At 38.9% G+C, this 27,541-nt stretch overlaps 1 protein-coding gene across 1 annotated transcript in view; it reads left to right on the top strand.

The window, feature by feature from the left end:
* Positions 1–1,041: 1,041 nt before the first annotated feature.
* Positions 1,042–27,541, top strand: part of col21a1 (collagen, type XXI, alpha 1) — a 59,231-nt gene continuing 32,731 nt past the window's right edge. Inside the window, exons 1-16 of the mRNA XM_039690459.2 lie at positions 1,042–1,236; positions 4,453–4,583; positions 4,844–5,404; positions 6,508–6,673; positions 6,762–6,993; positions 10,543–10,716; positions 12,659–12,736; positions 15,146–15,229; positions 15,884–15,946; positions 19,982–20,035; positions 20,129–20,182; positions 22,138–22,191; positions 23,910–23,963; positions 24,449–24,502; positions 24,589–24,642; positions 25,531–25,584. Coding sequence (XP_039546393.2) covers positions 4,484–4,583; positions 4,844–5,404; positions 6,508–6,673; positions 6,762–6,993; positions 10,543–10,716; positions 12,659–12,736; positions 15,146–15,229; positions 15,884–15,946; positions 19,982–20,035; positions 20,129–20,182; positions 22,138–22,191; positions 23,910–23,963; positions 24,449–24,502; positions 24,589–24,642; positions 25,531–25,584 — 1,836 coding nt within the window. The 5' untranslated portion in view covers positions 1,042–1,236; positions 4,453–4,483. The remainder of the gene's footprint in view (positions 1,237–4,452; positions 4,584–4,843; positions 5,405–6,507; positions 6,674–6,761; positions 6,994–10,542; positions 10,717–12,658; positions 12,737–15,145; positions 15,230–15,883; positions 15,947–19,981; positions 20,036–20,128; positions 20,183–22,137; positions 22,192–23,909; positions 23,964–24,448; positions 24,503–24,588; positions 24,643–25,530; positions 25,585–27,541) is intronic.

Here is a 27,541-nt window from a genome sequence, read left to right as displayed (position 1 = left end):
TAACAATGAAACCAGGCTGGCAAGTAACAATAACGGTCCGTTCCAACAACATCACATAGCTTCAGAAAAATTGGAATATAGCCAACCTCGTTGTTTTGCAGTTTGGGTACTATAACCTGCTGAAGTCGCTGAGTATGGGATATTCAAAAGTATATTCTATGCACTATTCCAGAGAATAAAGAAAGTAAACGGGTTTGACATTACATTTTCATTTGGGTGAACTATTCATGAGGTAACTATATAAAGTCAGTATGCATTGCATTCATTCGATTTTATTCCTCAACCCTGACACTAAAAAGCATTTATTAAGGATTGGTCACAATTACATAATAATAACTGTAGATGAGTGTCCAAATATTTCTGATTTTGAATCTAAAATGACTGACTACATTTGATTTACAGTCCTGCACTGTTCCACATAAAATACCAATAACATGGTTGAAATGATCCAATTTAAGAGAGTATTTAAAAGATTAGGCCAACAGAATGTTGTGCACAATATAGTAGAGAAGAACATTAAGATGTTCTGGAAAAATCACATCGGGCCAAAACCACATCATCAATATTCAATATTAGACGTTTCTTGTTTCCAAAAATATATCTACCTCAAAAAAATCTGGCATTTTGGAGAGAATAAATTGTAATGTCTTATGCATAACACTGCTTGTGATGTCTAAATGTTGTTAGAGTGGACAAGATGTGGGTCCTGATGCACTGCAAACTGCAAATTTACCAAAACATCAAGAAATGTAGTTTACAGTCAAAAGCATGGAATTACTTCATTCACGCAGATCACACAAAATTGTCCAGAATGTACAACCTTTCACCGCACAAATTAGACTCAGAGAATGTGAAAGCATGTTCCCTTATCTAATCTTCAGGCTAAAGTTATCCTCTCTGCTGTCGTGCACAATTCAAACCTTGGAAGAATATTGGAATTACTATAATTTTCCTTTTGCTTCCACAAAAAAAGGGGGCTGAGTCCTCTCTTCTATTTAGTGAAGTTCTCCTTATCTGAGTCTTATTTCAACCTCTGTAACCAAGAGGGAGAGACAGAGTGAGTTGGAAGGTGAATGGAGAGGGCCGGCTCACATCTGCAACTCTGCAGCCTCCTCAAACCCACCTCCTCCTCCTCCAACCCTGTGCTTCGCACAACCCTGACCATGGGACACCAGACAGAGTGAGTGAGGGGGATTTTATTCAATAAGACTCCAGCTCCGTGCACATCCAATTCTGGTAAATCTTTGTCTTTTCTTTCTTTAACTGTTACGATGCATTGATTCTCTTTATTGTTGTGGGATTAGCAAATTTTCCTCAGGCTGCAACCAGCATTTCACATCTCATTATGTGAAGGCTACCCCAACAGGTTAGGTCATTAAAAAAATGCTTGTTTGAAAGTGATCCAGGGCTTCTTGAAAGCTTTTTTTTTTTTTTCATTTGATGCTGGTGTGTGTGGAGGGTTGAGTTTATGTGTTTCCTTTTGAAACATCTAAAAAAAGATAGAACCTCCCATGCTTTGTCCTTTCTGACAGCGTTGCACATCTTTGATCATGGATAGTGAAATGGTTATCAGTTTCTGGCTTGTGTCACTGTCACAAGTGAAGAATGAATGGAATTATTTAACAGGGCTTTGTCCGGCGGCCGGTTCACGGGTAAAAGCCGACACGCTATGTCCAGATAGTTAAGTTAAGAAACAATATAGCCTTCTTTTTGGGTTCGGGTAACAGCTATGATTAAAAAAAGGCAGCACAGAAGAGCTGGAAAGGGCTCAAAAGGGAGATTCTCTAACAAACCGTAAGACAAGTATTTTGACCACGTACGTAACTTGGTGGAAACTCCCTCGTAACAGCTCTGTCCTCGGTAGACCGTTGCCTTTACGTTCTTGATTATGTGAAATCGTTTCAGCGGTCTCTCTGATATAATGTTTTGGCTATTTCATTGGAGCCTGAGGAACTTGGCCCCCCATTTATTTTCCCCTCGTGTTGGCAGACTAATTGAACATGCCTTGCAGCAGTTGTTGATTTTGGTATTGAAACCCACTGGATTACAATAGCACATTTATAGCTGTGCAATGGAAAACAGGCAGAAAGGTTTTACCAAGACAATGGCTGCCAGTTAGAAAACATGAAGATAACCGATCCAAGACAAGCCATACACAATAAATCGAGAGTAACTACAGATGTGGAGTGAAATTAGAGCTACATGAAACATGCCTTTCCTGGGAAACCGACTAAATAAAGCATGCGTATCTGGCAGCTTTCCCACTTAAAATACGGAGAGGTTGACGCCTAATCTGGAGGACAGGGAGGAATCAGCTGTTCAACGAGAGTTTCCTGCCTCCCACATCCAGTTGGACAAAACCCATCGACGTGAAATAAATCTTAAACGAGTATCACTACGATGAATTACGTGTGCTAAGATTCCACTGGGATTTAAATGTCATGTTTTGGAAGGATACATTCGGCTAAATTTAAGGGGAAATTCCTTTTGGTAGCAGAGAATGTTTAAACACGTTGCATTCCAGCTACGTTACCGTTCCAAAGCCTCCTTCATCCTTGACCTGGGGAACCATAAACTGTCTGGAGGTCCCCAATAACTTCCAAGGTCAATGAGTAGGTCATGGTGCAGAGAAAAGCCATATGGTTAGAGGTTGAGACTGGCAGACACACGTCTTTCCAGTTTTTGTGCAAGACTTATGGCCATTAATTCCGTGAGAGTAATGGTGCATTACCAAATGGTCAATTCCAAATTCGGCTTCTTTTTTGGTCCAAAGTTGTCACATGAACTTGAGCTTGGTCATTGTCCAGAGTAATAATTTCTCTGGCAGAAAGATAACCAGTTCCAAGGAACAGTGTGTGGGGAGGCGTGGGCTTGTGCTTAGCATGCAGACATGCTCATGAAAATAATGGAGCATTCCACACACCTCCCCTTGTGCTGGGCTCTGCAAAGCACTGCAGTGAGGGCTAGATCTACCATAGTCTCTCGTCACTAGACCTTCAGACTGACAGTAGAAGGTCTGGACTCCATCGCAGCTTCGATTGGCCAAGGACTGCCCAAGAAGATGTCTGACTGACATGTAAAGCAACCAATCACAGTTTGTTTTGTTCCATGGCATGTTTATGGGTATGAATATCCCAAGGATAACGGACCAGTGTGCATGAATAATAAATTATTCATTCAAGAACGTTGTGCAAGTTTCCTGCAAGTATGGAGCCACAAACTTCACATACGTCTGAAAATCCAGAGTTCAGTTTATCCTCATTGTCAGGCATAAAAACTATGGTGTTCTTGTCAACACAACGGCTTTGGTGTCCAGGCGGACCGTAAATAACATGACAGACAATTCAACCAATCAGTTGACGACTTTCAAAACTCCTAAAAGTGCGTCTTTGCACAAAAAATCCGTAGGTGTGTTAAGACTTTTTCAACCCTGGCCACCTCCAGGTCAAAGACTGGAAAACCCCAGTCACGTAACTAGTCAAGGTTGAAGGATGTATAAAAGTTTGACTCGTGTTCCAGTCATGCTCATGATCTCTCAACTGGTGAGGATGGTAACTTGCATTGGGAATCTTTGTTGGACCGCAGCAATCAGTAGGCCAAAAAACACCCCCACCCCTTCCAAAGGGAGCATATCTGGTCTTCATTTATTACGGTGTTTTTTATAATGTCTGCAGTTCTTTCTCTTGCTGGAAACAGCACACAGTTTCCAGCAGCCAGAGTTAGAAATGTTTCAAAACATGACATGATCCTACTTGGTGAGATTGTTAGGCTAAAATAATAGCAGCACTAATAATAAATTCACCCAACTGGACTATTTAGTGCTCAATACAAGCTAAGCTCAATCGACAGAACCTGTGCCATAAAGTTGATTATTACAAATCTAGTCAATTTTGAAGTGAATGTAGTGAGATTTTCAGTTACTTTTAGTAAAACGAACCCGAAAGGGACACAAACCTTATAACTCAAGTCATACATTGGAACAGGTTAATGGAGGAAACTTTCTTTTATAAAATACAAGCTCCACAAACTTCACATTTGCTCCAAAAATCCATTTTTAAGTGTCTCACCATAAGCTTGATTTTTGCTTGAGGTCATTACTTGAATTTAGATGCTCAAATGATAGAGAAGTATTGCAAAATATGCCTGTTTCTCATTCCAGTTGCACAAACAGGTTACACACTTCCATCATTTCCATTCTGTGGTTTTCATAGCCAGGCCTAGAAATGCACAACCATCTTTGTTAGCATGTACCGAATTAACCGCATTATAGTCTGTGCGCAACAAATGCAACGGCAACTGCATCTTTTCAATTGTTTTGGTTGTGATGTTTACATTGATTACAAAAAGCATGTTATTCATTTAACAAAACTATAAAACTAAACATCTGCAAATCCAATGGCATTCGTGTGAAGACATCTAAAAAATGCATGTCTTATCTTCATTTCTCTTCAGGTGCTAAACTGGAGCTTGGTACTTCAGGAACATGGGTTGCAAAATGAGATCCATGCATTTTGTGTTTTGGTGTCTTTACTTCATGCTCCTTCACTTGTTTTGCACAGCACAAGATGAGGACATGAGATTAAGTAAGCGTGCTTCTTTCATCTTCATTAGTGAATGTTGCATGGAGACTATTGACTCAGATAATAACATGACCTAATTGTGGCTGTCTTAATGCAGAGCAAATGCAACCATTTTGCAACTTCTTTAGAGCAATTTGGTCATCCAATTGGAAACACTAGACAATTCTTTCATAAAATAACCATTACCCCAAACATAGAAACAATAACGATAGAACTTTGGAGTCAAGTGTCCAAAATATCTTGTATTCGTTCCTCGATTTCAGGTTGTAGGACAGCGCCAAGTGATTTAGTATTCATACTCGATGGATCATGGAGCGTGGATGACACAAACTTTGAGATTGTCAAACGGTGGCTGATGAATATCACCATGAGCTTCAACATCGGTCAGAAGTTCACCCAGGTTGGGGTGGTGCAATATAGCGACGACCCCTTCTTACATATACCCCTGGGAAAACATTTCTCGAGCAATAACCTCATCAAGGCCATGGAGTCCATAGAATACATGGGTGGAAACACAAACACAGGGAAGGCTATCAAGTTTGCCAACGACAAACTCTTTGCCCTGTCCGAGCGAGGTCCGAATGGCATCGCAAAAATTGCTGTGGTTCTGACGGATGGGAAGTCACAAGATGAAGTGCTGGCAGCTGCAGAAGCTGCAAGGAAAAAGGGGATAATTCTCTTCGCAATTGGCGTTGGGTCTGAGACCGAGGAGGCAGAGCTCAGGGCCATTGCCAACAAACCATCCTCGGCCTATGTTTTTTCTGTGGAAGACTATAAAGCTATCTCAAAGATCCGTGAAATTATCAGGCAGAAGCTGTGCGAAGGTAAGCCTTCATGTTCCTCTATGTCTCTAGGCTTTCATATCTCACTCATTTGTGTAATATTTTTCACAGGTGTCACATTGAAGTTATACAGTTTAAATGGCACGAGCTTCAGCAGGGGAGCAAGACTTTGTTGCTTTAGCATGTCATGTACGCGTGGAGACAGGTTTATGGCATCTCCATGTTTGAGCTGCATGCATAATTTGGTGCCTCTCGCCTCAATGCACGAATTACAGTTTGATTTATGTCCTACAACATCCAGGTGTTACGAGTTCACCGAGAGGGCTATAAATCGTCTAAAAGTGTGAAATTAAAATCATGCATTTCTGAGCACGTTTCAGAGATTGTGACATCAATTTCTAGCAAGAAAACAAGCCAGTTTGATTGTTTGAAAGTTCTACAAACGGCCAGTAATTCTGAGATGCATGTATACAGTTAATCCTATTTTGGCAGATGCAAATGTCAAGTTTGTATCTAGTTCCCTCCAACCAAAATTATTTTGCATTTGGATTTGCAGAAGTAGCACAATATTAAGTGTAACAGTGGTGGAAAAGAAGTGATCAACCGCAATTCTCGAAATGGGGAGGAAGCATATTTCCCAAGGCGCTTTTCTGTTCTTACGATGGATTACTCAGCAACAACTCCAGACAGACTTGTTAAAAACTGGAGTGCAATATAGCCATTAGGTTGGAAATCAGGCCTCCATAAAAGTTTGCTAAGCTCATGACAGAAAGTCTTTCCGGACACTGGAAAAGTTAATGATTAAGACAGTTTGTGATAGAAGAGGTCATCTTTTGTCTGGTATTTGCAATGGCGGGGACATTCTTCAGTCGGACTGCATATTTGCACGATGTCCAGGCAGTGTCCCACTCCAAGGTATTCCTATGATTTTTTTTAGACTATTCTTCAAGCCAAATAAAATAAACCACCTCATTCCATAAGTATTTAACCCTTTTCAGCCATTTTATCTCACCGTGCACATATTGTTGGGATATTAATATCAAAGCAAATTCAAGGCAGAGGAATGATAGGGTATTGCTTAGGTAGCGTAATTCCGATGAAGGCCTTATTTGTTGTCCTTGTTTTCTCTATTTAATGTACCATAGAGACTGTGTGTCCAGCAAAGATTCCATTTAATTCTCGGGATGCGAAAGGATTTGACATTCTCCTCAATCTCAACTTGGCTAAAAAAGCCAAAAAGACGCAAGGATCATTTTATGGCAGCAAAGCCTACCAGGTGACATCCCGAGTTGACCTGAGTGAGAGCACTAGGTAAAGGTATTTACAGTATCAAGCTTCTCTATCCTTGCAAGAATACTCTGTTTGATTTGAAACATCATGTTCCCCTTAATGTCCGTAGGATGTTATTTCCAGGCGGACTTCCTCCATCCTATGTTTTTGTGGCCACGCTGAAGTACAGAGGCTCTGTGGTTATGGAGGACTGGGATCTGTGGCGTATACAGACTAAGGATGAAAAGCCTCAAATGGCTGTTACTCTAAATGGTCTGGACAGAACAGTGATGTTCACCACCACCACCAGCAGTACACCGAGTGGAATTCAAACTGTGGTCTTCACTAAAACACCTGCTAAGGTACATCCAGAGCATGAGAAAATAACTCTGAAACAAAATCATGAACTCTGTGTGCTAATTAGTCAAATCCATCAGTTAATTCAGAAACACTTTACTTTAGACACTAACCTTTAAAGGGTTAGTTCACCCAAAAATGAAAATTAAGTCATTAATTACTCACCCCCATGCTGTTCCAACCCCGTAAGACCTTCGTTCGTCTTCGGAACACAAATGAAGATATTTTTGATTAAATTTGAGAGCTGTATCACTACCACATAGGCTGCTTAAGGGATCGAAACTTGACGGCCCAGATTCCATGTGACTACAGTGGTTTAACAATACGTTTATCAAGCGACAAGACTACTTTTTGTGTGAACAAACAAAAATAACGACTTTATTCGACTATTCCTTTTCTTCCTTGTAGGCCTGAAACGAGACTTCAAGAGATTTCCACAATGCACGCGCGAGAACTGAACTGAAGTAGTTGAAGGAGATCGCAATTCTCGCGCATACGTCGTGGAAATCTCTTGAAGTCTCGTCTCGGGGGTGAGTAAGTAACGGGGGTGACTTATTTTTTCTTTTTTGGGTGAACTAACCCTTTAAGTAACTTAGCTAACTCTCATTAGAGTATTCGTAGACAGTCTGCTTGATATCTGCTAACACTTTATTTTGATGCTCCCCAAACGGACATTCTACTGACTACAAGTAAAGACATGTCAACTTATTCTACATTCCTGAACCTTTATACCTAACCTTAATCTAACAGTCAAAACAGTCTACAAATACTTTAATGAATGTAAGTTGACAATAGGGTTGGGTATCGAAACACGGTGTCAATAAGGAACCGGATCCGACCTAAACGGTATTAACCAGACAGAATAAGAATGGAATTTTCGAGTCTCTATGTAATGAGGCGCACACACGCAAAGTCTCTCCCTCTCTGCCATGCACGCACTATACAGTTTGAAGCACAGTCTGTTCCATCTCATATGCGCGCTCTCGCTCGCTCGCTCTAGATTCCGGGAGATTTTAACTAATTTGCGGGCACCAGGTAGCCATTATCAATATGCGGGAGACTCCTGGAACGTCCCGGAACGACAAAGCGCTCCAAGGTTTGGCTGCATTTCATGTGTAAAATTACACATCAGAGTAAGTGTGGTGATTGTCTGAAGCCCATATACTGTAGAATCACACCAATCCATTGGCTGATGAAGTGGGCGCCGCCTTGATGCTCTTGCGTCATCATATTATATTAGCGCGCACATCATCTGCTCCTCAGATTTTTATGCCGTAAAAGAAATCTTGTCGGCAGCGCACGTCGCATCACGTTCCCTATTCAGAGAACATGGGTTACACTAGTATCCAGAGACGTTCTCTTTCATAGGTTTACTCAAAGGGAACGAAATAAACTCAACAAGCTAAGTGCTGCGTAACTACACTCTTAGAAGGAAAGGTTCTATAGAACCTTAAAAGGTTCTAAAACGCTACGTATTTGAAACCCCTAAAATGCAATGCATGTGAATGATCACAAAATTCAAGATATGGGGGTTAAAAAATGTAATTAATCAATATCACACGAAGAGTGCCATTTCAGTTTTAATCCTCCAAAAATCTGCATGATTAAAATGTGATATTAAGTACTACAACAGTTTAATGAACAATAATTTAATTACAACTACAAAATGTTGCAGAATAATGAAATATATGAATGAATAATAGCTTATGAAGAACTTTTGTGCCAAAAGAACTTTTGTTCTTTCTTGTCATTTTAGAACCTTTTTTAGCATAAAATGTCCTTTGGAGTCGAGTAAAGAACCCTATGCTACATATATAGAACCCTTTTTTCTAAGAGTGTAGTAAAATGACCAGATAACTTCCATGACTGGTTCAAGCAGACAAAACATGGGAACCTGTAGCCATGTCGATATTAGATTAACCTGGTAGTACTCTCTATTAATCTCCAGTATTATTCGTTGATACATTATTGTTTTATTTAATAGTATGTAAATGTGAATTTTTATTTTATATTGGTTTATTATTACCATATTTTACTTGTATTTATATTGTTTAAAGATTTAAGTTAATGTTGTGTCCAGTTTGGCCCTGTAAATAAAAGGGTATTATTTTTTGACAAAGTGTGTGCGGTTTCATTTTCTTAAAGGGGTCATGAACTGGCTTTTTAAAAATTTTTATATTGTTGACTGAGGTCAACTTATGATGTTCGCTTGGTTTTTACATAAAAAAACCCCATCAAAATAAGTAATAGGCTATTTTCTACCCTAGTTTTGAGCCTAGCTCAAAAACGCTTTGTTTTTATGGGCGTCTCGCACTGAATACATGGAAGTAAACGCCCACTGCTGTGAGTGGATAACAGTTTTGCATATTATAATGAGTTTCACTCTCGACCCGGTTTGTCATCATGAGGTAGGCATCTATGTTATTTAGCTATGCGTGTAATGCGCGAAGCTAAGGACCAGTCGTGTTGAAGTAGGCGTTGATCTTCTTCTGCGGGGGTGGTGTTTTATCCTCTTTGATGTCATAGTTCCCCACTTTGAAAAACGAGTCGTTTGCTGAGCCTGGTGTCAATAAAAGCTTTTAATGGACTAACAAGGACGTTTTCAGTTCTGAAACTTATAGGATATCTTATAACATGACGACCTCTTAGATGTCAAAAGATCAAGGAAAATTGGATTTCTCAGTTCATCACCCCTTTAAGTACCGCTTCAAGAACCGTTTAATCACCGGAACCGTTTAAAAAATAACGAGTAGGTACTGGTATCGGATAAAACCCAACCGATACCCAACATGTAGTTCCGAATGTTATTTGACTTTAAGTTCCAAAGTTAATTATAGTGAGTAGATGTCTAAAGTGGACCATCGAAATAAAGTGTAATCGTTCATTCTCCATCAGTTCAAATTTCCAAGGCATACACCTAGAAAATCCATGCTGATCATCACCAGCATACTACATTTGTGTGTTTTGGATGCTTGGGAACCTCAATTGATGTCCTATGTCTCAATGGTTCTGCTTCACTAGCTTCACCAAAAAGACCATTCTGGTTGATTGTTTGGTCCATGAGCAATATCAGCACTTATCCAGCCTTAAAATCAATGTGTGCCAAAGCTGGTTTTAGCAGGGACACTACAATTTCACACAGAACATCCCTTAACTGTGGACTCACTGCCCATGGCAGCTAAATAAATTGGATACCAGACTCACTAGTCCCATATGGATAAAACGTTGGTGGAATTTGGAAAAGAAATACTGAAATCATTTTTATACATCATAAACTTGGTCTTTTCCGTTTAGTTTATATTCTCTGATACACTTTATGGAATGATTCCTTAGTATTTAAAACATGAGCACCCAAAGTTGAGTGACACAGAGCCCTAGTATGTTTATAATTTAACATTTACATAAATCCTTCTTTTATGGTGCCAATGCTACTGAATAACAGTTTACTAAGACGTTCTTATCTTCCTCATAGTCATTTTTATGGTATATAAACTATTACAATATAATGTAAAACAGCATCAACTGCATTCTTCTATGTTTTATGTATTTTACAGAAACTATTTGATGAAAAATGGCATCAGCTGCGTCTTCTAGTAACAGAGGAAGACGTCACTCTGTACGTCGATGATCTGGAAATTGAAACCTTGGCACTCGAGCCTCCTGATGGTATTTTTATTAATGGAAAAACGCAGGTTGGGAAGTACGTCAGCAAAGAAACAACTGTACCTGTAAGTATGTTAATGACTTCTTGGATCTCATTATGTTATGTTCTTACTCTGTAGTTCCTGTTATTATATTATTTTTGTTAGTAAAGCACTCTATGGTTATGTTAGACTTGCTTAAACTTGTATATATTGTATTACATTATATTCATTTTTATCAATGACAAATAATCACTCAATATCTTACTCAAAGTGTGAGTTAGTGCCTGCTATAAGCGCCAATAAAATATACTTTCTTAATGAATATCTGTTTTCTTAATGAATATATGAGTTTTATTTTTTGTATTTTGATTGTTGAAGTTAGCTTATTGTAACACTGTTATAAGGGAAACCTAACATTAAAGGGGCTATATATAAGAATTGTAATGTTTTTGTCACTTTTTTATTGCCGGTACTTGACCAGTTTGTAACAAAATTTAAAACATGAGACTTTCCCCGACTTCCTAGCTGGTCTTTAAAAGCCTGTGGACTGATTTTTAAGTTCTGGCCAAACATTTTTAAGGATGTTTTGGCCAAAAAAATTAAAAGGAAGTTACATTTAGGTGCGCCCCCGAGAGCCTCTCTTCCGTTTAATGACGCATGAAACGAATGCTTATACAATGTTCAGGATAATGCAGAAACAGCTATTTTTTACTGTAATATCATTAGCCACGTTTCTATTACCCTTCAAATTCTGCGAATTAAAAATACGCCCAATGGAAACTCATCAATTTCGCAAAAATTCTGATATATTGCAAAAAAGTTTTTATGCTTGCATGAGATGGTATTCATGCAATTCGAAAAAGGAATATTTCACGAAAACTGCATTTGAAACAGCTTTTCCGCATTTACAGGTCACCTGACGTACGTAAAAGTTGATCATTCTTTAAAGATGACGTGTATTTTTGGACAAAACACAAGACAGTTCTTCTATTGCAGGAATACTGGATTCTAGACAACAAAGAAATGCCACAATTTATCAAGACCTTGGAGCAGATAGGAGAGAGAAACATCTCATACGTGCCGTCTTAAGTTTATATTTCCTTGCCATTAATGTTTGGATAACACGCCTATGTCTCCTTTGATTAAAAACTAACGGCTAGTCAGGATATAAATAAACCTATTTCGAAAATATGGCAAAAGTTTTGCGCAAATCTGAAATGGAAACGCAGCTACTTTGTCATGCAAAGAAAATATATTAATTCAAACCAGTATCATATAGCCAGATATATAGTCTTTATAATCAAACTACCATAACAGTGTAATTTTAATTACCTCATCCGTCGCCATGAGCTGGTGCAAGCATATTCACATTATTTTGATCAGATGCTTTCTTAACTGCTGTTTTCTCACCACAGTCATTTTTTTGTGTTTGTTATTGAGAGGAAAGTGCGAAGCACATATTTACCTCAACTAAACATATATTACTGCAAATGTATTTCTAACTTGGGTTTACTTCTAAGTAAAGAACAAAAAAAAACTTGACTGAGTATATCGGGCCTTGAATCACATACTCGCTTGTACGGTATGTTAGTAATAAGATGCTGGCTGCAGTTCACTTATCAGCCACTGGTGTCGCTAGTAACAAGAGTTTCTGAATTCTACATATAGCCCCTTTAAAATTAATTTTTTGTGTGTCATATGTCTCAACTCTACTTTGATTATTCGACTACTCTTTTTTTGGACTACAAACAAAATTAAGACAAAGCTTAATATATAATTGTATGAAGGAATATTGGAGGTTATTGGATTGTGTGTGTGTGTGTGTGTTTGTGATCTTTTGCCAAAGGATAAACATATCATGGAACATTTTCAACATGTGCAACACAGCAGTGTTCTTGTGGAAAAGGAGACACCATGCCATGTTGACACCAAATGTGTTTTATATGCAACAGGGAGCACCTTTCCCCCAGGCCTTGACTTTTCTAAAACTACCTGTATTTTGTACTCTCTCCCTCTTCCTAAACAGTTTGAAATTCAGAAACTCAGAATCTACTGCGACCCTGAGCAGAATAACAGGGAAACAGCCTGTGAAATACCTGGAGTTGTAAGTACCAGACTCTTGGATGTTTCGGTTTTGGCCCATTCAAATAAATTCCACCTATTAATGTCATATCAGATTAGGAGTGACTTGATATTTGAAATATTTCATCTTATTACCAGACCATTCTTTAAAAAGTCTTTAAAAACTGACAAGTAAAACACAAAGGACTTTGTTCATTTTATATTTATTTTTGTTAATTCCAGTCATTCCAGTCCACCATGTTTTGGAATGTGTTCAATCTGATCTAATCTGTTCAATTATACTAACAAGATAAAAGCACTTTTGCTTCAAACAGAGCATGACATTTGCTCAGAAATGTTTATTAGAAAGTCAATCGCCTGCTTTGTCATTGTTGTTTGCCTGACTTCAGACTCACTGTTTAGAGATTTAGGGCATTTATAAACATTGTGACAAACACTTTATTTCACATTATTTTCCTGTTCTGCTTGCGCATGTAATGGCTTGCACCTCTTAAGCGAAATTATGTTTTTTGCCCTGGCCCCTTCATGTATTTTCACTCCTTTCATTTTTTAGGATGGAGAGGTATGTACTTTTGAAGATGGCTTTGCTCGCTTTCACAAGTTACTGCTTATCTCGTTTTGAATTGCAGAGGTAAGATTTGCCTCATGTTCTTTCGGAGTCTCTAAGTATTGTCATAGCTGGAAAAATCTTTCAAAGGACTGTCAGCAGCTTTGAGAATGTACAGCTGAAGGATGCTGGTGTGAACCTTCTCACTCACAAAAGCTAAAAAAAAAAAAAAGTAAAACTGCTTATAAAGTGCCATGGTTCTCCACCGTACTTTAAAGTCCCCCTGTAGTCAAACTCATCCCTTAAAACTCAAACAAAATTACACATTTAAATGTTTTTTCCTTGACATTTTTTTCTTTGTGCCTTAAAATATCTTGAATATAAAGGCCTGCTCACACCAGGACGAATTTCGCACGCGATATTCGCCAGCGTTTAACGGCTCGTTACTAAACAATGGGCGTCAATGTGAGTGTGCACACCGGCGCGAAAAATGCCACGCGTAAAAGCGTCATAAAAAAAAAACGCCTCGGGTTCGTTTTTTTAGTTTGACGCGCTGCGTCAAAAACTATCAGACCAATAAGATTGCCGCTTTTGCTCACGTGTTTGGAGCTTCTGAAGTTACAGCAAAAAACAACTTGGGGGCGCTCAAACACAAAACGGTCTTGCCGAGCACACATACGGAAGATCTACGCCAAGTAGCGTCAGATGAATGTACAGTAGAGCTGCTGTTCTCGTTGGTGTTAGAACATACAGAATTATGTGACAAACGCGACTGCGACTACAAACATCTTGATAAAAGAGAACTGATATGGAGTGGTATTGCAGAGCAAATGGGCGCCATCTAGTGTCACGGAATGAATTTGCAAGTTCACTCGGCTCATCGTCAGCGAAAATCGCTTGGGTGTGAACACAAAAAACGCGTTGAAAAACGCTGACGAATAACGCGCGCTGATATTCGTCCCGGTGTGTACGGGCTCGGTGTAACTCGACACCCTTGCCTCATTTAGTATACGCGGTTCTACGCATATGCAAATGAGCCACGCCTCCATTTACTCACTCCCTCAGAGATCCATTGGTTGAGGATCACACGTTGATCTGATTGGTTACAAGGTCATTTGTGATAAAGTCGTCAGAAACACCAGCGATTTTTGAGACTGTCTTTTGTTTTAAGCAAAAAATACTCAGCAATGCGGTCAACTTATGAACTTACACATGGTTACCATATTAAAAGCGTCACATAGACAACATTAAAAGCTGGATTTTCGCCACAGGGGGATTGTGTCATTGTCATGGTATCATGTCTAAATCTTTTAGTGTATCACGTGGTCACTTAAAGTCAGCATGAAATGAAAGTTGCAACTGTATTTTCCTCCCTATTGTAACCTATGTTGGCTTCTCCAACAAGAATACATGTAGGGTGAGGCCATTAGGGTTCATTGTCGTTAGCTGATGTCGTTATGCGATTGATGTGAGTAACAGGTTGCTGGAGGGGAGGGATTATTGTACCGTCATCATGCCATCAGAACAGATCGAGTCCTCGCGAGGGGAAGCCATTTTTATTACAGATTACAAGGGTACATGAATGAAAAAAAAAAAACACTATATAAGTTAAATCATTTCAAAATAAACATGGAAATATTCCATAAAAATAAGATTTGTCAATTTTGATTTCATGGTGACTTTAAAATGGCTAATGTCGTGAAACGGGTTCAACAGTGTTGTGCTGTAGGCTGTCTCTGTTATTGTCGTTTGGCTACTGGGCCGTACTGCTGAATGTCCTGCTGAAAACTGCAAGTTTAGCTTATGCCACAAACAGGAAATGTCTGACGCTTTATGTTTTATGAAATGCTGCATAGTAAACAATGTTTTTTTCTATTTTCTTAGTGTGATAATGTACCAGGTGACATTGATCCGACCCCAGAGCCCTGCATCTGTCCACCTGGGCCGCCAGGTACCCCAGGAATGAAGGTACGATATAGCCTATCCCTCAACCCCTCTGGCAGACTTATACAACAGAACAACTTATATAATCTCTTCATTGCATCAAGTCATTGCATTGCACATAAAAGTCTCCAAAAGGCAAGTCTGAAGTTTATAAGGTCAAGCCTATGCTTGAAAACACATGCTGCTGATCACCATAAAATACCCCGAAATTACAGACAGATTTACTACATAACTTTACTATAATTTATATGGATTCATTTATTCAATATTATAAATATAACCTACTGTTTATCATTTTCACATTCAAGAGATCATTACATATTATTATATAAAGCAAAGTATTTATAAATAAATATACAGGGGTTTACATTAACTTCCGCTAACCAATCAAATGTATGTGTATTTCAGGAGTAACTAACTAACTAGCCACTTTGGAAGGTTGAATTTTATATATATAATATGTTTACGCTTTTCAATTGTAGTCTTTTATAAAGGCACCTGAAATAATAAACTATGTTAACTGGTTTTAATGGTGGCCTCGAAAAGTTATTTAATTAAAAAAAAGTTACCCATTGGCAAAGATACAAATATTTAGATACGCCTCTATGTTCTTGATCAATATTGTGTAATGAAATTATGTAAATACTATTTACAATGCATCACTTGTACATTCTCTAGGGAGAGCAGGGCATAACAGGAGATCCGGGTCAAACTGGTCCAGCTGGTGCTGATGGTAAGCCTGTGAGTACTACACAGTTTAATACAACCTCACATTAACTTGAGCACGTGTCGTGTTCAATGCAGTATCCAGAACATCCCCACAAGTTTGTTTGGATAGAATTGTCAAAGACAAAATTCACCTTACAAGAAATCTGGTATTCTCATTCGCTCGGAATGTAAGAGGATACAGTATGTCGGGTAATTTGAGCTAAAATGTGTCAGTAAATATACAATGAGTTCCAAAAGTAGAGATCAATAATGAGGTTTTTTTTTAGGGCCCGAGCACCAATGGTGAGAGGACCCTATTGTTTTTGCTCTGTTTATTCTTCTTCTTCTTCTCTTAAAAGAAACGCTTTTATCGCTTTTGTTCGCTCTATTTTTAACATTGGGTGGGGCAAATTCTATAAATTATTGGCCCCACATTTTGCCCGGCTCTACGTTTCACGTACAGGTATGAAATTTGGTACATACATGTAAGGACCCAATACCTACAAAAAAGTCTCTTGAAGCATAGCCCTAAACACTATTTTTAACTTCCTCCTAGATTTTGTGCATTTTTTCGTAATTTCCTGATGTTGTACTTTAACAAACTCCTCCTACAGTTTTGATCTGATCCTCTTCAAATTTGGTGTGTGTAATCTTAAGGCCTTTGCGACATTAAATTGCGAAGATCTTGAGTTTTCGTTGAAAGGTGTGCCCTTGGCGGCCTGACAAACGTACACCTAATTTCAGCCTTTTGGTGATTTGTGCATGAATGCGTCATATAGGTCAATATTGCTTGCAGTTCCGATGTTGCTAGGCAACCACAGACGGCCTGCAGTAACTCAGGCACGCAATGTCCGATCTGCCCCAAACTTCACATGTTTGATAAGAGTCCTGTCCTGAACACATGACCATGCTCATATTTGGTTATAGCAATAGCGCCACCTACTGGTAGCAGGAAGTGTGCAAATACAAAGCCTTTGACATAGTCCTCCTATATTTATTATCATTACATACTGCCCACCGTGCTCTGACTTCCTAAAATCCCCCGGGAGGTGGCGGCACGGGTGCGAGGGCCCTTTTCATCGCTGCTTGCAGCTTTAATTTCATGATATTTTTTTCTGCCTCAGAAGACGCAGTAGTCCAGCGCGGCAGCTACACATTGTCATGTTGTAAACAAGACAACATCTGTATTGCAAACTCACGAATCAGATCCGAACAGTTGATACACAATGTGAACAGTCAATCATTTCCAATCGGATACACAAATAATCAGATTTTGAACATAGCCTTAGAAAACAAAGCAGTGTAGTCATTTATATTTACAAAACAGCATTGCCACTAGTTGCAATAATATATAATTTATATGCAATTTGAATGTAACTTTGAGTGAACGATTTGAAATTTTTTAAATATATGAGTGAATGATTTGAAGATTTTTAAATAGTTCTAATAGTTTTATGAAGTGATTATTTTTTTTTTTATCTCATGAATAAATAGGATAAGTTAATATTACAAACGGGTTCTTTGCATTTATTGTCAATACTGGGCTCTCAGTTCAGTTGTCATTTTATCTTTGTTCTATTTTTGTAATATAGATTATTTTCTCATCCAATTTTTTGAGGAGGCTCTGCCTCCCTTGCCTCCTCGAAGGAAACGCCTCTAGTTAATGGGCATTTGTAGGGTTGCAATTTTTACTGCAGCTGCAGTTTTTCTCAGCATGATTTAGGCTAGTTTGACTGAAAAAAATTGTTGTGCATGAATGACGAACGACCCTCGGAAGAGCTCTGAAAATTAGGTGAATGTGCAATAACAACACCTGGATGCCATACTTGCAAGTCTTCATATCTTTATGAACACATGTCCACATTATGCACATATGCCTGCATGTTTAGTCAATAAACAGCAGGTTTTTATTGAAGTAAAGCATATTTCACCTCATATATTTTCATTATACGTATAGCATTTGCAGACAACCAACAGTTAATGTACCTAATACAATGTTAAAGTAAAACCTTTTCCACCCTCTTTTGTGAAAATGTCTATTGTCAAGTCACTGTAAAGCTGTTTAAATCAATACAATAATTATATTGGGAATAATCGTATGAATATATTTCCCTTTTAGCCATGTCAATTGTGTACAGTCTTCTCAGAGAAGCGTGCAATATTCTCACACAAGTCAACAATATTGTTTCAAAATTAAAAAAAACAAAAAACAAAACTAAAACTAAAAACCGTGGGGTTTATTTTATGTCTCAAAAACAAAGACATGAGTGTCATCGTCCAGCTGGAGTCTGCACAAATGTTTCACGTAGGCGCATTCAGACTGCACACACTAATAATAAATAATACTCATGACATAAAACATCTGAAATTTTCAATCTTTTGAACTTGCTGTTTTAGTTCTGGTCTTTGCTCGCTGTGAAATGTATTTTGAAAAGGACATACTGTACACACAAAGATCGCAAGTTCACATGTTACCAAAATAGTTTTATGTTTCCAGAAACCGTAGTTTCAAGGAACATTCGCAAACAAGTTGTGTGGTTCAAACTACAGTTCTCAATCTGTGGTTATAAGCATATTTTTTTGTTCGTGTGATACAGATTACACTGTATTTCTAACTGTAAATAACTTTAACCAAAATAAGCAAGCTAACATGTAGTACAATCTTCATCTGTCATTCTATGCGAGGGAGAATGAAAACACCATTATTGAAGATTATGTATGAGGGTTAGTGTACAGGCCTGGGGAAACCCCGAAGTATGATGTAATAAGAAGGAATCTGCAATTGAATCAGACATCTAAAAATAAAGCAAAACAGAACAAAGAAGTCCTCAGATGCGATGTTCATTATTAATAGCAATAATCCAAAATTAATTTAATCTCAAACTGATTAACTGGTCAAAGTTAAGTCGTCACCACTTGCGTCCTGAACTCTTTGACAGTATTCTTATTCTTAAGGTTTTGGGGAACACATGTGACCATTTATCCAATTATGCATTGCACAAGACGCAAATTAGATTGTTGTATGGGAAACAGTTCTCGGATCAGTTAACCTGACTCACTAGAACGAAAGTTTTACTTTCGTCAGCCTTTGGTTCTTTTTAAACGTGATGTAAGCAAACATTTGGTAACATGCTAGCAACAATAAACCTGTTCCTTAAAATAGCGGTGGATGGGAAATGCTATTCAAGCTGGAAAAGCCATTCATTCACATAGTCAGCTAAAGGTATTGATAAAAAAAATAAAAAAACTTAGTTTTAAATTGTTATTTAGTTAAGTCACGTGTTGATGCACTAACGTCTGCCATCACCAGTGTTGGGTACTAAGTAATTAGTTACTGTAATTTAATTACTTTTCCCTTGAAAATGTAAAGTAAGGGATTACTCTTCATTTATCTGTAATTTAATTACCGTTACTTCTGATGTAATTGAGGTAAATACTGTGTATAGATCAATCCGATCTCACAGCGATTCGTATGCATTTTATGAGGTGTCTAAATTGTACGACCGCACGCGTACAAATTCGTATGAATTATTGTAAAATATGTATGAAAAAAGTGTGAAATGTCACGAGATCAGACATAAAACAATAGTGGGTTTAACATCAAAATGTATTATCTGATGTTAAAAAGTATTTATACATCAGTTTTTATAATGTAACCTTCTCCACCTTGGTCTGTTTAAGGATAATTCAAGCAATTTTATAGTATTTATTTGAAAGAATTAAAACAGATTCATGTCTATCCTTGTATTATTCAGCTGGTTGAGATTGATATGGGATTTTGAAAGTAATTAGTAATTAAATACTTTTTAAAGAGAGTAATTAGTACAGTAATCTAATTACACTGTTGAATTAATTAATTACTTTTTTTAGAGTAACTTACCCAACACTGGCCATCACAAAGTTTAACACAAGTCACTTTTGAAGCTTATAGTAGTTTCAATAAATGCACATCTTGGAATTGGGACGAAAAAGATCATTAGCTATGATTTCTTTTTTTCTTTCAATTTGAGCTTAATAATCATTTGTATGACTGGGTCAGACTAATATAAGACTCTTTTTTTATTAAAGGGTGTCCCAGGTTCTAGAGGAAGTCCTGGCATTCAAGGTCTTCCCGGCATGGAGGTATGAGTGTATATGTGTATATGTGTCATAGACGTACCCTATAAACTTCCCTCTACACTTGATCACGCTACTCTTCAATCTCTGTTTGAGCAGGGCCCTCGTGGAGCTGATGGATATCAGGGAGAAAAGGGAAGTCCAGGGGAAGCAGTAAGGAACTACGGATTTTTGTCCCTTTTATCCTTAAATGTACCATTTTCATTATGGCAACATATCTAGTCATCACATATTCAGATTTGCTTTCATAAGCTTACTTTTTTGGCACGTAGCTGCCAACTTTTGAGTTTAGCTTGGCGTGAGACTTCTCCAACGAGGGGGTTGCTCTGCTCTGCTAGTAAACTGGAAATGTTTTATTTGTATTAGGTACATCTGTGCCTCAATGTTTCCAAAAGTAGAGGGTACAAAAATGACGAAATCTGGTGGGGACGCGTACCCACCATCCCCACCGAAATTGACGCCTATGCTTACCTCTCTGCCAGCGAGGTTTCGAGCACAACATCTGTCTCGCATGCACGCTCGCTCTAGATTACGGATATTCTAACTAACTTGCCGTATAACTACAACAGGCTCAACAGGTAGATCTATAGATAAACTCATCTTTCAGGCATTTCACTGACCGGGTTGACACTTCAGCGTGAGAAATCGGTTGTGTGGCGTGAGAGCGTGAGAATTGGCTCAATTGCGTGAGAGTTGGCAGCCCTGTTTTACAAGTTTTTGCATGCAGATTAGTTTACAAAACATCACAAGGATAAAATTTCATAAAACCTACTTCAAGATTAAAATGAAATACATCAAATTAATCTAATACCTATGGCATAAACAAGTGATATCTAAAACAAACTGACAGCTCAGGAAAAATTAGCTATCCAAAATCTCAAAAGATTAGGTTCAAATCTTTCACCTTCTTGCCTGAACAAAGTCAGTTTCTCCCAGAAACCTCATGTATATTGCAAGGGTTTTTTTTTGCATGTTGTAGTCAATATTTGTGAATTGTGACTGACATTTAAGTTCACGTTTAATGCACACATACTTTTGTATGTGGCCAAAAGTATTGGGAGTGTCATACATTTTGTGTTTCGCAAAGTTTGCTGCTTCAGTTACTGTGGGGTTGATTGACATTGTTGTGCAGAGTGATTAGATGCATTTGAAATAATTGCAAAAAGCTTTAAACACACATTTCACTGTAATTTCACTAATCATGTGAATGAGTACTAGTCAGGTGAAATCACTATCATTCTGATTGGATTATAAGAGCAGACTTGTCTTCGCAATGGTTACCTCCAAAGAAAGAGGTGCAGCCATAATCACTTTGGCCTCAACGTGCAAGAAAATTGCAAAGAATATTGGAAACCAAAGAACCATGTTCAGAAGTTCAGCTGCAGTGAAGGCGGTCCCAGAGTGTCCAGAAGCACCATGACCGTCTCCTCCTAAGGAGTCGGCTACAGAATCGTGTTACCACAAGTGCGTCTGGAAAATCGATTGTCCAGAAAAGAAAAAGTGAACTCTACCATCTAGTCCTGTGTTGTGCCAACAGTGGAGCAGCCTGAGACCATGAGATCCATGTGTGGGGTTGCTTTCCATCCAAGGGAGTGGGCACTCTCAAAATTCTGCCCCAAAACACTGCCATGAATAAAGAATATTATCAAAACGTCCTGCAAGGGCAACTTCTCCCAACAATCCAGGAGCATTTTTTTCTGCATTTTCAAGCATGATGGAGCACCATGTCACAAGCCAAGAGTGCTAATGAACTGTTGGAATTTTGGATCCGTGGCCAGGCAACTTCCCGAATCTTAATTCCAAACTGTGTTCAGTCCTCAAAGACAAGTGGACAAGCAGAAGTCCACAAATTGTGATCCAGTATGAGCACTAATAAGGCAAGAATAAATCGCCATCAGTCAGGATTTGGCCCAGATGCTGATATCCAGCATGCCATATTGCAGAGAATTTTTGGCCAATAAAAGTCTTTCAAACTTATTAGGAGATAAGGAGAGGACTTTGCGAAACACAAACATTTGTCACTGCCAATGCTTTTGGCAATGGCTGTACAACCTTTTTGTAGAATTTATTGAAATGAATTTTTTCAGTGTGTGTGTCTTTGTCTTTAGGGTGAGAGCGGTATTCCAGGCTTAGCCGGGCCACCTGGCAAACCAGGTGAAAAGGTCAGTTTTAACCTCTTACTAGACACCCCCAATTGTGGCATGTGGTGCATAATGACATACCCCTAATGCTGTCCTACTGGATAGACACATAATAAACATATATTGAGAGAGCTGACACTTTTACAGCTCAAGATTCAGAATTACCCAGATTAGGGATGTGATGGTGATGGCCAGTGCTGGGTTTGCCCCACCGGATGTGTGCGTTATAGCATAGAACTTCAAAAAAAGAGCACTTCTCTTCTTCACAACAACACAAGCATGATCTTCCCGCCCCAGTGCAACAACTTGCCGCTCATGAAACTCCAGCAGGCACATGCCACCCGAAGTCAGACTTGGCAAGCCATCCCGGGTGTGCCAGATTGGGTCTTGGGTAGGGTTGGGTATCGAGAATCGATTATCGATTGGAATCGGGACTAACTTTTCGTTTTTCCCGGAATTGTTCAAAAGTTAAAATTTCGATTCCTAGTTTCGATATTCACAGTCCGCCGAGCAGAAGAAGAAACCGCTGAACAACACCAACGAAGAAGCGTCTACCGGAAGTGTTGGCATAACCGCGCGAGTCGAACATGAGTAGCTTACGTCGGCGATCCAAAGTGTGGCTTCACTTTTCTAAAAATAACGAAATCTCGGCAAAATGCAAAATTTGTGACAAAAGGAGTATTTCCTTCAGAAAGGATTATTTCCTTCAGAAAGACCGTTGGTTAGCAAGGTTAGCTAAACTTTTTTGACCCTGCCTCTTAAAAGAATCTGAATCGAGAATCGTTAGGAACCGGAATCGAAACAAGGAATCGGAATCGGAATCAGAATCGTTCAAATTCAAACGATACCCAACCCTAGTCTTGGGAGACGTCTCCTGCTGTGGGCTCAGCACAACCTCCTTTCGGTGAGGACAGTGCATGTGCTGGGCAGGCTGATCCCGGATTGTGGTTTGGGTTAGCAGGGTATCTCCAGGGGAATGAAGACTCCAGCCCCAGATGGTTTAGATCATTCTGAGTATCTTCAGGCGAGCAGAAGTGGACCTTGCGGAAAAGTGAGCCTTGGAGGAGAACTCCCACAACCCAATCTGTGCCTGTATCCCTTTCCCCCGGTAGCTCTGCTCTCTCAGGTCATTATCCGAGGTAACATGGTCTCATCCCAAGACGTCATACAACTGACCATACGTCAACATCCGCCGTTTTAGGGTACCTTTTAACGATCCTGGGGCGTCATCCAACTGACGCTTTACCTTTAACGTCAGTTAGGTGACGGGGTTGGTTTAGGTCTGGGGTAGGGTTAGGATTAGATAACGTCATCTAACTGACGTTAAAGGGTACCCTAAAACGGCGGATGTTGACGTATGGTCAAAAGCGTCAGTTATATGACGTCTTAGGATGAGACTGCGCTGTTAATGGTGGTTAGACTACAAAACTGAATTCGTAGTGTACTGTACACATAAGATATGAGGTCCATTAAGCCGGGCTGGGCGGAGCAGGGGGCGGGGCGTGTTCGGTACGCAATGACAGTATCGCGATTCGAATCGTGAGTTCAGTATCGCGGTTTTTCAGTTCGGTTCGAAAATTATTACACCCCTATTAAAATACTAGATCCGGTCATTGTTTAACTATGTACCGGTTTGACTTTGAACTAAATTTTAAATTACAGTCACCCAGATCATTTTTTTTTAATGTATATTTACACTAAAAATAAATGTTTTACATTATGTTATGTTTTCTTACAAGGGATCTTCTGGTACTCAAGGCATACAAGGACTACCAGGCAAAGATGGGCAAGTGGTATGGTAATTTTTTTTAACTCCAAACAGAGCATAGAGCTTCCCCTTTTTATTTCCAGCTCGCAAACACAGTTTTAAGTATGCCTGTTGCCTGTTGACATGAGAATGTCATTTAGGATACATTTGGTAAATAATTTTCTGTCCAGTAATGCTCTGTGCTCTTGTTCTAAGACTGAAACACTCACTTTGGATTTGTACTATGCCTCAGCTCTTCATTGGACATTTCCTTAGCCATCCTCATATCTATAATCCTTCTGGGATACTAGCTAATGAACAGCTGGGGCATTTCTTGCATCATCTTGTTATTGAATAAGTCCCTGTCCTGAAAATTGCTGATATAGTGTTGGAATGAAACATGATGTATTGGAAAATGTAACAATATCTTTCACAAAACAAATCTGTTAATGATGTTCAAGTCACTGCATACTCATTCGTTTGTTGTGTTCTAATTCTCTATTGCATAAACTGACGTACTGTCTTTCTTAGGGAGAAAAGGGGAGTATAGGCCCTTCTGGCCCACTTGGATATCCAGGAGAGCCTGTATGTATATCGCTCAATTTCTCTTAATTTTTGTGAGTGGTCAAAAATTATGCTTTAATGCCATTTGTGTGTGTGTGTTTATCAAGGGGATACCTGGAAGGGATGGAAAAGACGGACTTCCAGGAGGAATTGGTCTAAAGGTCTGTACTGATCTAGTTCTTCTCACAGTAAAAAAGAAAACTGAACATGTTTATTGGCTTCATTGAACTGTGAACATGGACCATTGCGAATGTTTGGCAAGCCCACTTCGAGGAGGCTACGCAAGACCCTAAAATGCTGTATTATTTGACAGAATTGCATGAATTGCATGAATCTCCTTATGGAAAGCTATAAAAAGGTTTGCACCATCGTTTCCTCTTTCATGCTGATCTACACCGTCTTTTTCCAGGCTTCCAGATGGCTTACATTAAACCAAGCTGTTCGTCAACATGTTGTTGGTTGCCTATATGATAAATCCTGGATTATATGCTTGGTTTCAGACATTTTATAAACATGCACTACTCCATTAAAATGGAGCTAGAAAAGTAATACACGCACCAATGGGCAGCTTGTCAATGTCTTATATTTATAATCATTATGTTGACAAAATTGCCATGATTAAGTACTCCTTGCTTAGACACCTTCTTGTCTATCATACTCCTTGCTTTCAGAGACATTAATAACGCTTTCAGTGCCACACATTCTCAAAGTCATGAGAAGCCAAGATTTGACGATTGACGTATCTGCAAAACACACGGTCGCTTTCTTGATTTGATTCCCCAAATTCAGTGCCATTTTGTCCAGCATCTTGTTTATAATGAAAAAGGATGCTTGTGAAATATATGTTATAATGTTCCCCATATCGTATGCATGAAAAAATGTGCTCAAAAAATTATTTCTCCCGAATTCAGTGTGTGTAGCCTATTGTCTGCATCACCAAACTGAAAGACAAAAATAATGACTACTTTCCAATAAATGTCAAACACTCCAGTCCAATCCACCTGCAAAGTTGCACTTTTATTCTGACCATGTGATCTTTGTCTCTTCAGGGAGATCCAGGACCGCCTGGAATTCCTGGAGTGGATGGAAGAGAGGGACATCCTGTGAGTAAATCTTAAAACAGCTAAGATCATTGCCAGGTGTTTTAGTGGGTGGACCGCATTGAAGTGCAAGCTGTTAAATAATACCAGGCTGCATTTGAGCATAGAAACCCATGAGAAATACACTCTTTTTACTGCATCTAATACAATTTTCCAGTTTGGCTGTCTGAATTGACATGATTTGAAGTCTTATTGGTGTTTAAATCTTTGCACCTGGACAGGGCAGAAGAAGATTTCTATATAGCCTGAGAAAAACCATGAGTGACTCAGCAAGGCAGTTCAGCAGACTAGCGCTGGCAGTTGAACTCTTCTTTAGGGAAATGGGGTCTAAGAGCCATAGCTTTGTGGCTCTACTGGGCATAATGAAAGTCTACTAACTGGAACCATCTAGCTGGTCTTGGGACTAAATGCATACAATGTCTCTCATTTTAGATGATTTAGTTCATCCTCAGCATTTGCTTCAGGAACCAGATTTTACATTGAACATCATGTGGCTAAACATACTACAAACATCGAATAAATGGTATCAGACGGACATTGTGACCATCCAGAAAACAAGCAATATCCAAAGTGAATTGACCAGGTTTAGACATGGCTCCTTCCTCTTGGCCAGTTTTACTAAAAAGTAAAAACAAATTGTTTCCTATAATCAATGAGCAGTTGCACTACTCATCACAAAGTCTATATACATATTTAAAAAAAATTATCAAGTAGAGAAAAAGTGATATCCACACAATTGAAATGAAGCGTACCACGTACATTAGTTTTACACCCCAAGCACAACTATACGTATAATACCGCAAAATTTTGGTGGACATTACTTGCCAGTCCTACTGTACCTACAGTAATTAGTGAGATTATATTCCAATTAATTTAGTTGAGTTTCAGTTTAATTTTTGTACTTTACTGGCAGTACAGAAACAAAAATATGTTGTCAAAGCTTGGGCATTGCACGGGTAATTGGTAATTGATAATTGGTGCTTAACTATTGTTTTTTGGGGGGGGGGTGTCATCCACTATATACAGTATATTCATTAATAGTCGCTGTTAGGCAAGTTTAGTTTTTACCTCTTGGACTATTCTTTTCCAAGGTCATTTTCAGGGACATGAGAATTTACGTCCTCAAAGCAATGGAAGGTACTTTTTGCAACAAGTTTCCATGTTCTTTTACTGGCCCCTGCAGAGCAAACTCAGACCAAACATCTGCTTCCGCTTATCATGGAAAATGCCCAAGGTGGCTTTGTTGGTTATGCTAAAATTGTAAAACATTGTTTATTTTGCCGTTCATTCATAAACCACCAACTGTTTATTACTGTTTATACTGAGGCTATTTAAATGAATACAACCTTCAGACCTTAAACAATGAATCATAAACATGCAATGGCCCCAAAAAGAATTATCAAAATTGGTAACACTTATTGTCTGTTTATGATATCTTATGCTTTAACTAATTGAACATAATTGGAAATTGTTAAAGGATAATTAAAGCCACACTGCAGAACTTTTGGCCACTAGAGGCGCTCGACCTGTAACTTTCATGTCTAGCGTCCCTAGAGGCCACAAGCTCCGCAGCACTGTCGAAAATTAAAGTCATCAACAAACAGTCAACTGGTCAGTCTCCTGTGTCTTTAGATTGTGTGTGCTTGCAGGCGGAGAGAGAGCGAGTGGGGTGAGCCCCGTGGGGCTTATCATGTCTGTGAGTGAATCATGTCTGTGCACTGAAAACACCGTCGGCCAGAGCTGACTGTAACGTTATGTGTGTTGGTTTATTTTTACAGAAACAGTGGGACATGTGGTGTGTAACGCTAGACCTAGCCTTTATTTTCGACGCGATCACCTTGTACCCAAACCATTTCGAAACTAAAAAGGAGCCATTTGTCCTCTGATTACATACAAGCTCCTTGTAAAAAAGTGACATGAGTGGAAGGACGGTGCAGTATGTGTGTGTGTGTGTGTGTGT

This window comes from Pimephales promelas, chromosome 11, assembly GCF_988280905.1.
Source record: "Pimephales promelas chromosome 11, fPimPro1.hap1.1, whole genome shotgun sequence".
Taxonomy (NCBI): Eukaryota; Metazoa; Chordata; class Actinopteri; order Cypriniformes; family Leuciscidae; genus Pimephales; species Pimephales promelas.
Note: the sequence above shows the minus strand (reverse complement) of the source record. Positions and strands in the feature narration are given on the sequence as shown.